The sequence below is a fragment of the Oryzias latipes genome, chromosome 6, assembly GCF_053564925.1.
Source record: "Oryzias latipes strain Hd-rR chromosome 6, Olatipes_Hd-rR_3.1".
Taxonomy (NCBI): domain Eukaryota; kingdom Metazoa; phylum Chordata; class Actinopteri; order Beloniformes; family Adrianichthyidae; genus Oryzias; species Oryzias latipes.
In genome coordinates, this window is record NC_136242.1 from 13,622,999 (window position 1) to 13,637,604 (window position 14,606).

General features: G+C 43.2%; 2 protein-coding genes across 3 annotated transcripts; both read left to right on the forward strand.

The window, feature by feature from the left end:
- Nucleotides 1–9,193, forward strand: samtor (S-adenosylmethionine sensor upstream of mTORC1). 2 transcript variants are annotated; one of them, XM_004069486.5, is made up of 5 exons: nt 1–286; nt 2,649–2,790; nt 2,866–2,994; nt 6,054–6,168; nt 6,600–9,193. In XM_004069486.5, exons 1-5 carry the CDS (start codon nt 127–129, stop codon nt 7,230–7,232), a joined length of 1,179 nt encoding a protein of 392 aa, XP_004069534.1. In that variant the 5' UTR covers nt 1–126; the 3' UTR covers nt 7,233–9,193. The 2 variants fall into 2 exon arrangements, with proteins under 2 accessions (XP_004069534.1, XP_011474186.1); XM_011475884.4 differs by lacking the exon at nt 1–286 and adding an exon at nt 2,314–2,524.
- A 106-nt stretch (nt 9,194–9,299) lies between these two features.
- Nucleotides 9,300–14,240, forward strand: tmem168b (transmembrane protein 168b). The gene is made up of 4 exons (XM_023955645.2): nt 9,300–12,223; nt 12,302–12,444; nt 12,516–12,790; nt 12,860–14,240. Exons 1-4 carry the CDS (start codon nt 11,096–11,098, stop codon nt 13,405–13,407), a joined length of 2,094 nt encoding a protein of 697 aa, XP_023811413.1. The 5' UTR covers nt 9,300–11,095; the 3' UTR covers nt 13,408–14,240.
- Nucleotides 14,241–14,606: the final 366 nt, after the last annotated feature.

Consider the following 14,606-nt stretch of genomic DNA (forward strand, 5'->3'; position numbering starts at 1 on the left):
CCCCAGAATGTGTGTCAAAATTGACCAATCGTCTTGCGCGTTGTTGCCTGGTGGTGTCTGGCCGGTCGGATTGCAGTTTGGAAAAAGAGAAGCGGTCAGCGGAGGCGTCGTCGGCGGAACGGAGCGATGAATCCCAGGGATAATGTAGAGACAGGGGAGACGGACTGCCACCCGGAGGGATCCTACGTGCTGATTCCGCATGAAGCACCGTGCAAGCAGGAGCAGGAGAAGCTGTCGGGGCTCGTCAAAAACGTCCACAGGAAACTGCGCAGAAAATACAAAGAGGGTAAGCAGCTTGTTCTTGTTGGGCCCTTCTGTGGCACTGCAGCCCTGTGGCTAACAACACCGAATCTTCTCACGTATGCACACCGTTTTAACATTCAAAACATTTTTAATCAAATGCATAGCACGTTGGGGCATCGTTTCTTAGCTAACTGTCTATTAGCCAATGTTTAGCTAGCGAGTGCTTTGAAAGAGGCTTTAGCAAAAAAGGTCTTGATAATGGCATTGGATTGGCCATTGGGCTGTGTTTAATCTTTGTGTATTCTCTCTTACAAACATTATCTGTTGGAAATGAATAACTTATACCGCCTCTCTGGTCTAGTCAATAAAATAATCGGATCATGTTCATAGAGTATTTTCTGTCTTATTAAAGCCTGCAATACAGTAATATTTTGACATCTGATTTATCAATTTTAATTTAACTCTGAATATATTTTAATTTTAAAAAATAATAATTATCCAAAGCGACTGTAGACTGATTTAAAATTAAAATATCTTTGAATGACAGGGATTTATATGAGCAATGCATTATGGGAGCTGAGGTAGACAACAGACTGTTTAAAATCCAGACAGAATCTCCCATTTGATCAATTATGGAAGGTAAGTGACGTAATTACAAGGTTTGCAATGATTGTATTATTATTGCTTATTCAGTTTTAATCAGCATTTAGCTAATGCTACGTGATGTAATTTTCCCTTTTGTTTTTTTTTTAAATTAATTTAATTAAATGACATATTATGTTGAGCTTTTACTTTTAGTAGGTTACCTCTGCACCCTCTGTGCTAAATGGGAGATGTAAGTTTTGGTTCTTGATTTTTACTCTTTAGAGAAATGATCTCGGTGGTTTGTTTATGTGGTTTAACAGTAACACATATAGACTGATGTATGTGTGTCACATATGATAAACATAAAGAAAATGTATAGCAGGAACAACAATAATGATCAGCTTGTCAGGAAAGGAAAGGATTGGAATAATCCTTCTAAACGTAAACACCAAACTCAATGTTGTGTGTGTGTGTGTGTGTGTGTGTGGCTGTGGGTGCACATACGTACACAAAAGTGATTGAAACCCCCACATCAAGAAGATATCAGCCTAAGACTTTGGTTTCCTTTGTGCATGTTTGTCTGCCGCTAAGTGTCTTATTTTCTAGTTGGGTTTGTGCTAGATGGGAAGTTTGGAAAACCCCCTCTTGCAGCATGGCAGCACTGACTTACATAAGCTCACCATCATCAGCAGTCAAAGACATCAGATAAACTTTACAGCACTGGTGCAGAACTTCATTCTGTGCATGACTTCTGAGAGCAATATGATGTTTTTATTTTTAAATCTAGTCTTCAAAATGTACCGTGGTCCTTTGTGCTTTTATTCATTTTCCATCTTTACAAACAAAGGATGCATCTTCCTAAGGGAATTGTGATAAAAAGGAAAGAAACTTAAAAAAAAAATGAAATTTTTAAACCCCCCCTCCCTTTTTAATATTAATAGGGGCTTATTTTCACCATGTTGGTTTTTTTATTCAGTTTTCTGGTTCAAAAACTATAAATGTAATGAATTAAGACGGTTTCAGCATACATTCCTGATTGTTTATCATTAAATTGCAAAGCAAGAATCAGAAAGAATGTTTCAACAGCATAGAAACAGGTAAACAAGGCAACAATACTCCTATAATTCCAGTGTGGAGCTAAACCAAAGAGGTCAGGTTTTTCTATGCTCCTTTATCAGATTGTTAAAATGAATCACAAAGTCAAATGTGTCAATTAAAACATTCTGGGAAGGAGAAACTGGTTGTTTTGAAGACTACAGGAATCCCCACAGACCTCATGATTGGTTAATAAGTAAAGCATGATCTGGAGGGCTTGGCATTGAATCGCGTGGTCATGCTTCCACAGCACCGCTGTTTACCACCAATCGACTCGTTGGCTTCTCGTTTCTACAAATCAGATGAGTTTTGTTTTTCCCTTCTGGTCATGGGATTTCTCTCTAATCAACGCGTTTGCTTATGCCACTGGCTGTCTGCTTCTGAGCTGCTTGGATGAGAAGTTTTTGTGGGATATCATTGTTGCTCTGAGGTGGATTTTATTTAAATTTTTTGAAGAACAGTGCTACCTTTGTGCTTTCATGCAGCAATGTGCGCTGTGTTGAAGCATCAAAGTACTCGGAGCTGTGGCGAAGCTTATCAGCAGCTTTTCTAGGAAGTGAAATCATGTTTTGAGCTCTAAACTGATGACCAAAGCTGGCAAGTGGGTTCATTTTTTGATGACTAATCAAAAGCACCATACGATTTGGCTATTCTGCTACATCAGCCAATTTGTACAGCCTTGAATGCAAATTCTTCTAATCTTGTTGTGCTTTTCCTCTCCTCAGTGGGCGACTTCGAAAAGATCTGGCGTGAGCACTGCGAGGACGAGCAGATGCTGAGCGAGTACGCGCTGGCCATGAAAAATCTCGCTGATAACCACTGGACCAAAAACTGTGAAGGAGAGAACCGCATCGAGTGGTGTCGCAGGTGACCGAACACGCTTTAGGTTTTTGATCCAGGTTTTTTTGCGCGTCTGAACGGGTTTGCTCTCATCTCGTTCAGCGTCTGTCAGGAGTATTTCCTGCAGGGTGGGGTGAAGAGAGTCTTAGAAAAGGATGAGAAGAGTGCCAAGGTGGGCGCAAACCCGCCTGCAGCATCTGTGAATGCTCAAGCACACAGCGCCATCCCCAGGTAGGTTGAAGTCAAAACAGCCTTTGTATAAATGAAATGTTAGGAAACTTAAAGATACAGAATACAGTGGCTAACACCCAGAGGAATATTATATAGTCTGCTCGTCACTCACACAGACCATTAGCTGGTGCAATAGGTTGAGCAGAAAAGGATTGAAATATTCTTTTATAATTTTATATTTTCACATTTCTTTTTGGATTTTTGTCAAGCTTTTTAAAATCAGCCCTGGTTTTGAATTGGTGCTTTAACTCTTCAACACCTGAGATGTTGCCGGTAACGCCTCAAAACCCACACGCCCTTTGACACGCCGTCACTCTTTGATCAACGCCAATCAGCAGATTCTGATGCAGAGAAAAGCGTCTTTTCACATCGGCTTCGCTGCAACACAACAGCGCTAAGCCGCTTGTCTTCACGTCAGAATCCGCTGATGTACGAAGACTGTGTCAGCGCTCACCTACCGTACAGTGTTGCATATCGGCGCATATTTTTTTTTCCACATCAGAAGCTGCTGGAGTTGCGTTCATAGCGTAAACAGTTAAAGTATGCCAACACTGGAGCTAAGCTCTGGTGTTAAAAGGTTCAAATCAAAACAAGAACAGCAATCCTGCAGCCAGATACGAACATTTAACCCCAAGGGATTTTGGCTTTAACATCATTTACAATATTATATTAATATGATTTTTTTCATGGTCCCTAGCTAGATCACCCTTTACCAGTCAGTCTCACATTTTAGAATCATGCTGGGTTTTCAATTTTTTTTGCTTTTTTTTACATTTTTTTCTCTATAACCGTGGATTTTGTTCTGTGTCCTGATTGGCTGTATAATTAATCAATCAACCCGATCAGTGCTGTGTCTCCTGTACATTATTTCATAATAATTTATTAATACTGCACTTATTTTTCCGCCAAGGTCTGAACTTTAAGAGGGTTTAAAGATGCACTCTGATGAAAATCGTGTTTTTTGTGTTTAACATCTTCTTGTTCTTGTGACATTTTCTGATGATGGAAGATACACATAAAAAACATCATTTCAAATTTTAATTTTTGGGTATTTCTTTATTTAAACTGTTGTGAATCAGGAGCAGATTAAGAAATGTTGTTGGACCAGCAGCTTTTTTGTGACGTACAGTCAGGACCATAAATATTTGGACAGAGACACATTCTTTCTAATTTAGTTTCTGTACATTACCACAGTGAACTTTAAATAAAACAACTCAGATCCCACTGAAGTGCAGACTTTCAGCTTTTATTCCATGAGTTGAACAAAAAGGTTTGCATAAAAATGTGAAAAACTAAAGCATTTTTTAAACTCAATCCCTTCATTTCATGGGCCTGTTAGCAATTGGACAATTGACGTCCATGCTGTTCCATGGGCGGGTGTGGTCAATTCCCTTGTTATGTCATTATGAGTGAAGCAGATAAAAGGCCTGGAGTTGATTAGAGGACTCGTGCTGCATTTTGAAGATTTTGCTGTGAACAGACAACATGCGGTCAAAGGAGCTCTCCATGCAGGTGAAAGGAGCCATCATTAAGCTGAGAAAACAGGAAAAAAAACCATGCCAGAAATTGCTAAAGTATTAGGAGTGGCAAAATCAACAGCCACTCATAAGCCTCAAGAATAGGAAGGCTAGATTGGACTTTACTAAAAAGCATCTAAAAAAGCCAGCACAGTTCTGGAGAAACATTCTTTGGACAGATGAAACCAAAATCAACCTCTACCAAGAGAAAAGTATGGAGAAGGCGTGGAGAAGCTCATGATCCAAAGCACACTACATCATCAGTAAAACACTGTGGAGGCAGTGTGATGGTCTGGGCGTGCATAGCTGCTAGTGGCACTGTGACACTAGTGTTTAATGATGACGTGACACAGGACAGAAGCAGCCCAATGAATTCTGAGGTGTTCAGAAACATACTGTCTGCACAGATCCAGGTGAATGCAGCCAAACTGATTGGGCGGCGTTTCAGAATACAGATGGACAACGACCCCAAACATACAGCCAAAGCAACTCAGGAGTTTATTAAAGCAAAGAAGTGGAATATTCTTGAAGTCAGTCACCTGATCTTAACCCAATTGAGCAGCATTTCACTTGTTGAAGACTAAACTTTAGACAGAAAGGCCCACAAACAAACAGCAACTGAAAGCCGCTGCAGTAAAGGCCTGGCAGAGCATTCAGAAGGAGAAAACCCAGCATCTGGTGATGTCCATGAGTTCAAGACTTCAGGCTGTCATTGCCAACAAAGGGTTTTCTTCAAATATTTGTAATGACCATTTTGTTTTCAGTTATTTTATTTGTCCAATTACTTATAAGCCCATGAAATGAAGGGATTGGGTTTAAAAAATGCTTTAGTTTTTCACATTTGTATGCAATCTTTTTGTTCAACCCGTGGAATAAAAGCTGAAAGTCTGCACTTCAATGGCATCTGAGTTGTTTGATTTAAAATTCACTGTGGTAATTTAAAGACACAAAATTAAAAAGAATGTGCTCTGTCCAAATATTTATGGTCCTGACTGTAAAAAATGTGCTGGGCAGGCCACGAGCTCCTGGCTCCGCTTTCACTTACAGACTACTAGATCTATGGACGTCTTTGCCTCTGGCTCAAAACTGATGGGATAGCTCTGATCGCCATTTTTGTTTGTTACGTTGGGGTTGTGAGGGGCTGTAAGCCAGCAGGAGAGCTGCCCACAGCTCAGAGTTAAATTTCTAATGAGCTCCTGCTGCTCTGCAGAAACTAAGTCCCAGAAAACAACACAGGTTTTCTGATTTTGCTTAAAAGCCTCATAATTGAAAGACCACCGGAAACGCTTGTGAAAGAGATCATCCAAGTGGAACCTCATACAAGAGAGAAAAGTGTGAAAATGTTTGTATGAGAAAAGTGGGTGAAGTGTGTAGTGGGGGGGGGGGGGGGGTTACAGCCTTAAACCATCTATAGTGATCGTAAAAAACAAAGACGATTCATTTTGCAACAGAACTCCTGCGATAAACGAGGAAATGCTGTACTTCTATGTGATATGCTTTACATGCGACTGTCTGCCCACGGATGCCTCTCCCACGTTTCAGTTCCATCTCCCAGCTGGGCAAAATGCGCCTTCTGGATGTTGGAAGCTGCTTCAACCCGTTCCTGAAGTTTGATGAATTCCTCACCGTTGGAATCGACATCGTGCCTGCAGTAGAGGTGAGAACTCTTGGGTCTTTTTTATGTATGTTTTTTATTTTTATTTTACGCTTTTCTTATCACATAAAAATGGTAAATAGGGTATACTTGTATAGTGCTTTTCTACCTTCTTTCGAAGGCCCAAAGCGCTTTACAGTCATAGTCACATTCACACACCGGTGGCAGCTCTTGCCCAAGGACACTTCGACACATGGGTGTACAAGGCGGGAATCGAACCTGCAATATCACGATCATGGGTCGACAGTCCTAGCGCTGCACCATGGCCGCCCATGGTGTGAGGCGTCCTGCCTGTGTGCTAACTAACGGCCTGTAGGACACAAGGCTAGAAACCAGCAGAGATGACTCGTATGTGCGTGTTAGTGCGTGGTTAAAGCTTATGAATTACGAATCATTTGCATTGTGTGTCTTATTTGTTTGTTGTGTCTTTTCAGAGTGTTTACAAGTGTGACTTCCTCAACCTTCAGCTCCAGCAGCCTCTGCAGCTGGCGGGGGATGCAGTGGAAGCCTTCCTCCGCCAGCTGCACAACCCCATCGACGCCCTGCCCGCTCAGCTGTTCCACGTCGTGGTCTTCTCCCTGCTCCTCTCCTACTTCCCCTCGCCGTACCAGCGCTGGATCTGCTGCAAGAAAGCCCACGAGTTGCTGGAGCTGCACGGCCTCCTGCTCATCATCACGCCTGACTCCTCCCACCAGAACCGCCACGCCCTCATGATGCGCAGCTGGCGGGTGGCGGTGGAGTCCCTGGGCTTCAAGCGCTACAAATACGTCAAGTACTCCCACATGCACCTCATCGCATTCCGGAAGGTGTCCCTGGCTACAAGCAGTGATCTGGTGTCGCGCAACTACCCCGAGATGCTCTACATCCCCCAGGACTTTAACTCCAACGAGGAGGAGGACTGCGCCGACGTGCCGGCGCAGTCACGCTCCGAGTTCGAGGACGACCAGCTGGCGTGGAGCTTCAACGAGCTGCCGGACACGCCGTACGATTCGGATTCCGGGGAGAGCCAGAGCAGCTCTGTACCTTGCTTTCAAGAGCTGGACGACCCCATACTGCTCCAGAGCTAGACGGAACCAGCACCCCCCCTTCTGCTGCTGCGCTGCCAAATTCAAACCTGCTGCATCCTTCTCCCCCCTTTTTCTCCCGAGAAAATGCAATTTGCACAGTGTGACCGAGAAAAGTTTACAGATTATTTTCTCATATCCACACTCCATTAAAGAGTAAAAATTGCACATGCTGACACTAAGATGGATCTATTTTCATATATAACTAGGTTTTTCTCCTTTTTATTTTTAATATTTGGAAATTGACCCCCCTTTGTAATGCAAATTTCCCAAACCGTTCTCGAAAAGTCCAAATGGGCTCGTCAACATTCTGTCTAGATTGGAATAAGGTAGTGCTGATCAAAAACAACAAGCTGAGAGGCCACGAAGGCTGGAAGGACGGCTGCACTCGCTTCTGTCACTGTCATGCAGCAGACTATTGATGTGCTTTTAGTTTACTTAGACAAAAAAAATCATTTTTAAATGGAAAATATACTCCATACTTTTAGTCAGATGTTAACCTGTGAAATCTGTGATGATGCTGTTTGAACTGAATGACTTCTGTAGATTTTACAAAAAAAAAATTAGTATTTGTAGCAATTTTAGAATCCTACAGTAGAAGAAGTGTTACCCTGGTTTACTTTTGTGAAAATGTAACTGTTTACTTCATGTGTAAAAAGGTACAAATGTTAAATAGGTACTTTTTTGGGGGGGCTTCACTCATTATTCTGACAAAATTTTGTTAGATTATAGACATTTCTTTTATTTTAAGAGAAAAACACCAGTGGGAGTGGGTGGCATTTTCCCCTCACCTGTGTCCTTTCATTTAAAAAAATCGAACCAATTTTTGCACTAAGTGGTAGTTTTCTAATAGGGAGTCATTCAGAAGAAAAGGCTGGCGTGGAGTTGACAAAACTGCTACGGTTTCAGCTGAGGACACTACCAGGTGAAGTGAAAGTGTGTTTGTGGGTCTGAATGAAGGAGTGGACTCTGTTTTTGTGGCCTGCACTTTATTGCCTAATCCAGGGGGGGCCCCAGCAAATGTGTCCTTTTAGCTCTTAATAATAGTCGATGACTGGCCAATAAAACAATCCCATTCAGACGAAGGTGCCTTGTATTTTTATGTCAGTTTTGGACAAAATGAGTGGTTTGACAGGATCTTCCTCTGTTGTGTTAAGGGAACAAGACAGTGTAGGTGTACAAAGTTTGTGCTCTCTATATCATTTTGAGACTACATGAGTTCTATTTTTTTTTCTTTTTTGTTGTCTTCCAGTCTTTTGGCCCATTTGCATGATTTATTTTTCTTCATTATCACCGTTTCATCCATGCAGAACAAGGTGTGCACATCAGACGGTTGTATTTCTCTGTGATAAATGAATGTGATGTATAAGTTGTGTTGTTTTTGTGTTGACTATCCAGTGCTGCAGATGTGTACTAAAGGGTTTCAAGTCAAGAAAGAAGCAGCAGTTAAGAAAGCTGCTTATTTTCTTGAAATCAGCTAGAAACCAAAAAGGTTTGAAGGCCTGACGGTGGTTAAAATACATTCAATTACTTTTACCCATAAGGCAATGTTACTTTTTAAAGTTTTATTAAGTATTGTGGGAAATTGCTGGTTGTAGTAGAACAAAAATCATCAAATGAGTAAACAGTGTTTTGTCTTTATTATAGAGAGTTTGATTGTTGCTTTGGCATATTTTCCATCATGATCTCAGCATTTCTGTATCCTGAAAAACGTCAACGAAAAAGAAAAGTATGGAACTGGAAAAGGAAAGTTGAAAGTGCTGCAATAAATAAAAAGTCAACATGATTCTAATCGTTGCATAGCCTCCTTCAGACTGGAAAGTGTAGAGTTAGGACATCAGACCTGCTCATCAAGCTGTAGAAGTTCCCCAAAGTTTTCTTTGTATCTGAAAAGAAACCAAAACATTTCTGAACCCAACACGGCTGGGTTACATTTAGGTAATAAAGTTTGACATGAAGTGAAATGTTGAATCCTCTCTTTTTGAACTATGACACCCATCAACTTCCTCACAGGTCTGTTTCCTAAAAAACAAACAAAAAAAGCCCTTAAACGTTTAACCTTCATTTTCTTTATTTGTTGTATTCATTCATTTGTTCATTCTTTCAATTGAAAATTCCATCTTGTATGTTATGTGCAATAAAACTTAAGATATTCACATCTTTACATAAAATCAAATAATGGTGACTAATGTTGATTTTACCCTATGGAACCATTCCTATTATATCTAATACAGGCATTTCTGAGACTCTTATCTCATTAGCATGACCCAAACTTTTGTATCCTATGACCCCACCCTTACATTGATGTGTTCTCCCTACCATGACAAAGGTGGATAAAGGTGGAAAAATTTCATGTAATCCATGAATCATTGAAGAAAAAAGGTTCAGCGCACTGTCTAGTGGGTCTAGATGACCCAACTCCCAATGTTAAAGTGCCTAGGATAGCACAAGGGTTACAGTTTTCTGCCCTGTAGTTCATCGTCACTCCACTAGAGGGCAGTAGAAGTGCTTTTCCAGCTCTTTTCAAACTGGCTGCTTTCTCAAAATCTCAAAAACACTTAGCGGGAAAAGTTTGCTAATTTTAAAGCTTAAATATGAAAAAGGCTCATCTAATGTTATGTTGTCTTTTAAAGGGACTGCGTATTCTAAAGGTCTATATGTTTGATTCTTCAAATAGTACAGTTATACCATGTTATAAATGTGTGGATCAAATTTGACACAAAAAGCTGTTTTTTCCTCTGAACACATGTCATATTTTCATCCTAAACTACTATTGTTGTGAACTTTGTAACCCTTGTGCTATCCTAGGCACTTTAACATTGGGAGTTGGGTCATCTAGACCCACTAGACAGTGCTCTGAACCTTTTTTCTTCAATGATTTGTGATCTTCACTGGTGTCCATGGATTACAAGAAATCTTTCCACCTTCATCCACCTTTGTCCACCTTTGTCATGGTAGGGAGAACACGTCAAAGTAAGGGTGGGGTCATCTAAGATAGCACAAGGGATAACTGTAATGACCAAGTGTCATTTGTACAGTTAACCAGGCCCTCCAGATGTTTTCCCAGTTAAACTACTATAATTGATACTATCTATATCACGATTTTGCTAAATTAATCGTGGATTTCTTCTAAGAATAAAAAATTCTAACATTTTTATTCTAAAAAAACTTTTTACCTATTATTTGATCTAATGGGTTGTGATAAATAAGACAAAAGCTATCATATTTGTTAATCATATAACATTTTCGTAACCCAACAATATATACAACTTCATTATATCCTTTATGCATAATACAACAGATAAATCATAAAACGTTTTAGAGCATACAGATGAACTCTTTTCCCTTTATTTTACAATCTGAATCATTAAAATTACACATTAATTTGCAGAAAGTATTCCTCTTAGAGTTTTACTATTTTACCTACCAATATTCAAAAGGTAAACTATTTTAACGACGTAATCTGTTTCTACCGCTGGCTCTTTCGCTTTCGTACACAACCCAAGACTTTTTGACCCTTCGCGCACGCCGTACAGTCACAATAGTTATGGCGTCTGACTCGATCTGACTTCCAAGTTTTGACGGAACAAACTTTTGGAGTAACCATGTCTCCGACATCCGCAGCGGCTGTTCGGACACCGTTCGGTTCGCAGTCTTTCCGAACCGCCTCTGACATCAGATAGGAGTCCAACTGCGGTCCTCGCGATGCGAACGAGTCCGACTTCAGGATGCAGAGCCGGCGGTTAAGTTAAGCTAACCGCCGTCATCAGCAGGGCGATTAGCTAAAGTTTCTGTCAAAACTCAGACCAATTAACTTTTTCTTTTTTACTTTGAAACATTCTTTACATTTCCCGTTCCCCGTGAAAATGTGTCGTTTTCTTCGGTACTGTACCAGCCATTGTCTCAACGCAGCAATGACCCGGCTGGAGGAGGTCAACGGGGAAGTGAGCATGCGGTCGTCGGTTCGGTGGCTCGGCTACCTGTCCGGTCTGAACCTGCTCATCGCCCTCTGTTGGGGTTTGTACTCGCGGTGGGACGCTACCTCCGAGAGCATTTACCTGGTGATTCTGGTCCTGGGGGTGTTTGTCCTGGTAGTAGCCGGAGTTCTGTACTACTTCTTCAACTTGGACCGGTTCAGCCTCGGCCTCCTGCACCTGTGGTATGGCTTTTTACTGGGTCTGCTCTCCTTGGCGAGCGCGCCCAACCTAAAGTTTACCAGCAAGGAGCAGGCGACCAACTACCTGCTGCTGGCCAGCGTGGTTCTGAGGTGCCTGTGGGCGCTGCTGGAGCGCCTCCTCGGAAGCACCAGGTACCGTCCCGCCTTCCTGACCTCTGCGGAGCGGATGGAGCTGGGGGGCTTCGCCGTGGCCAGCACGCTGATGCCGCTGCGCGCGTGCGCCAGCGTGTTCGCGCTCGTGGCGGCGCTCGCCGCCGTCATGGCCGTGCTTCGAATGAGGGCCCCTGCGGCTTTATACAACCTGATTTTCTTCGGAGTCTTATCAGGTGAAATGTTTTTCAAAAACCTGGGGATCTCCCCGAACCCGTTCGCCCTGACCTGCTTCTTCGGCCGGCTGATCTGCGACCCCCTGCTGGACTGTTACTTCTGCGGGCTCTCCGTGACGGAGCGCTGGCGGTCCTTCCTGCTGTGGAGGGGTCTGTGGCGCCGGCTGGCTCTGCTGCCGCTCCTGGGGGTGGAGGTGCTCTTCATCAGCCTGACCGGCTGGATAATGGCAGACCAGCCGCAGTGGTACATGCTCCTGCCGGGCTTCCTGGTCTTTCTGCTCTTCTGGGCCACCTGCCACGTGCTGTTCCTGATCACCCTGTGGGGCTTCCACTCCAAACTCAGCGACTGCCAGCACCTCTTCCACTACCAGGACACCAGTCTGGACAAGGTCATGGCCTCCAAGGGATTGAGACATTTCTGCCTCATCTCAGGGCGGCTGGCGGTCTTCACTCTGGTCTCCAGCATTGTGATCGCCATTTTCTGTTTGCAGGTGAGAGGAATCGAACATTTCGAGAGATTTCCAACATGTGGTTCGATTTGTCTGCAGCAGTTTCCGTTGTCTCTGCAGGCTGGCAGCGCCTTGTTCACAGGGATGTTTCTCCTGATCCTGCCCCTGGAGTCTCTGTTCCATGGCCTCTTCTACGAGCTGGGGAATACTCTGGGGGGGACCTGTGTGGGCTACGCCGTGGTCATCCCCACCAACTACTGCAGGTATTAGAAACGACCCAACAGATCTCTGACTGGAGTGCCCTTCACGCGTTAAAACACTCGTTCCTCTGCAGTCCCGACGGCCAGCCCCTTCTCCTGCCCCCGGGTCAAGTGCAGGAGCTGAACAAGCGCTCCACTGGCATGCTGAACAACGTGCAGCGGTTTTTCGCCCACCACCTGATCGAGAACTTTGGCTGCGACTATTCGACCAGCGGGTTGACCCTCGAGGCCCTGCAGGCCAAGATCAAAGCCTTTTTTGAGTTGCGCACCCCGGACGGACCTCGCCACGACACGTACATGATCTTTTACAGTGGTCACACGCACCGCTCCGGAGAGTGGGCGCTGGCAGGTGAGCGGCGCTGCGCTTCAGCGGTGGAGTCCTGCTCTGACGGGGGTTCTTAACCGTGTTTATCTTCAGGTGGGGACACTCTGCACCTGCATCAGATTCTGGACTGGTGGAGGGAGAAGAACGGCAGCTTCTGCTCCCGCCTGGTGCTGGTGCTCGACTGTGAGAACTCGCTGCCGTGGGTCAAAGAGGTTCAGAAGGTGGAGGGCGCGTACGCGGCGGTGCAGGGGGCCACGCTCTCCAGGGCGACGGACGTAGAGCTGCAGGACCCGCCGCAGCTCGGCGACTTCACCGCTCAGTGGGTGGAGTACAACTGCAACCCCAGCAGCAACATCCAGTGGTCGGAGCGGGGCAGGCCCGTCTCCGCCGCGTACGGCCTCTCCAAGCACTGGAGCGACTACACCCTGCACCTTCCCACGGGGAGCGACGTGAGCAACCACCTGAGCGGGTCCTTCCCCCGGTTCTCCTTTCCTGTGGTTCAGCTGGCTCTGTGGTGCGGCAGCCTGGACTTGCTGTGGATTTGGAGTTTTTGTCTGAAATGTCTGAAAAGATGGAAGCTGAACTGGTGCCCACCTGCCATACTGGACACCGGGCAAGGCTTCAAACTAGTGAGATCGTAGCCGTTTGAAAGACAACGTTTGTCTTTAACCCTTAAAGAAGAAAAAAAGTCGCTTTTAAACTGAAATAGCCAAAAAAAAAAAACACAACTCCAACTTTAAATATGAACCAGTTACTGATGACATTTTTTAAATACAATTTTAATGTATTGAATAATATTTTCTTAATGTAGCAGTTTTATTTTGAAAGAGTGTATTTTCTAATGAGAACATTGAAAGCAGCACCTTACACATTTAACCCCTTGATGCCTACTGATATGGAAAAAAGGAGCATTTCAGCCCCCAAACTAACTACATTTAGCTCATACTTGAAAACCAATGGAGGTGAATTTTTCTATTCATTGCTGAAAATAAATTCTGGCATTAAGGGGTTCTAGCTCTTGACTGATCCCATTTTCAGCCTGAGATTGAGTATTCACTGCCTTGTACTGTAATTGAACCAAACCACCTTATTTTGTGAATTTTTGCTCTCAAACCAAAGAAGCTTTTTTTCTTTTTCTTTTTTTGAGAGCCTGTGAATTCCATAGCTTTATTTTTTGCCTCTGTCTCTCTGGATGGAGCTATAATTGTTTTAAATGTTTCTTTTATATAATACTTTTATCTTCTTACATAAACTTGCTTTGTTCTCTGATGCAGAAAAAAACATTTTCTATTCACTCCAGCTGCTTGTGGCTCCACAGAAACTGACGAGTTCACTGTTTTTCATGGGATTTTTTACATTTATAGGACTATGCAATTTTGTTCTGATGACTTTAATAAGGGGAACAGTGATTTCAGGAAGAACAGGTAACAGATTAATGAAACTATGCAATAAAAACTGAATACTGAAGTGTAAACCTGTGGATCTTGTGCTCCATTTCACCTCAAAGTGCTGTTGATGTTCGATAACATTTGAGTTGTCTCATTCTGGCGGCCATCGGGTAGTTTTACTGGTTTAAACTTGTTCTAAACCAGTTTGACTCCGTACATCTTAAGTTTGTCTTTTTTAATGTCTTCTTTTCCTAAATTTGTATCAAGTCGACACCGATGAACTTGTTTGGACAAATGTGATTCAAATTGAAACGCTCTTTATCAAGCAGTTTCATGCAGCAGCAACACAAAAAGCTTTACAGGTTAAAAACAAAATTATAAAACTAAATAGGATTTATTAAATCAAGTTTCCTTCAAAGTCGTCACTCAGGAGTTTCATACTCTTCGTTACG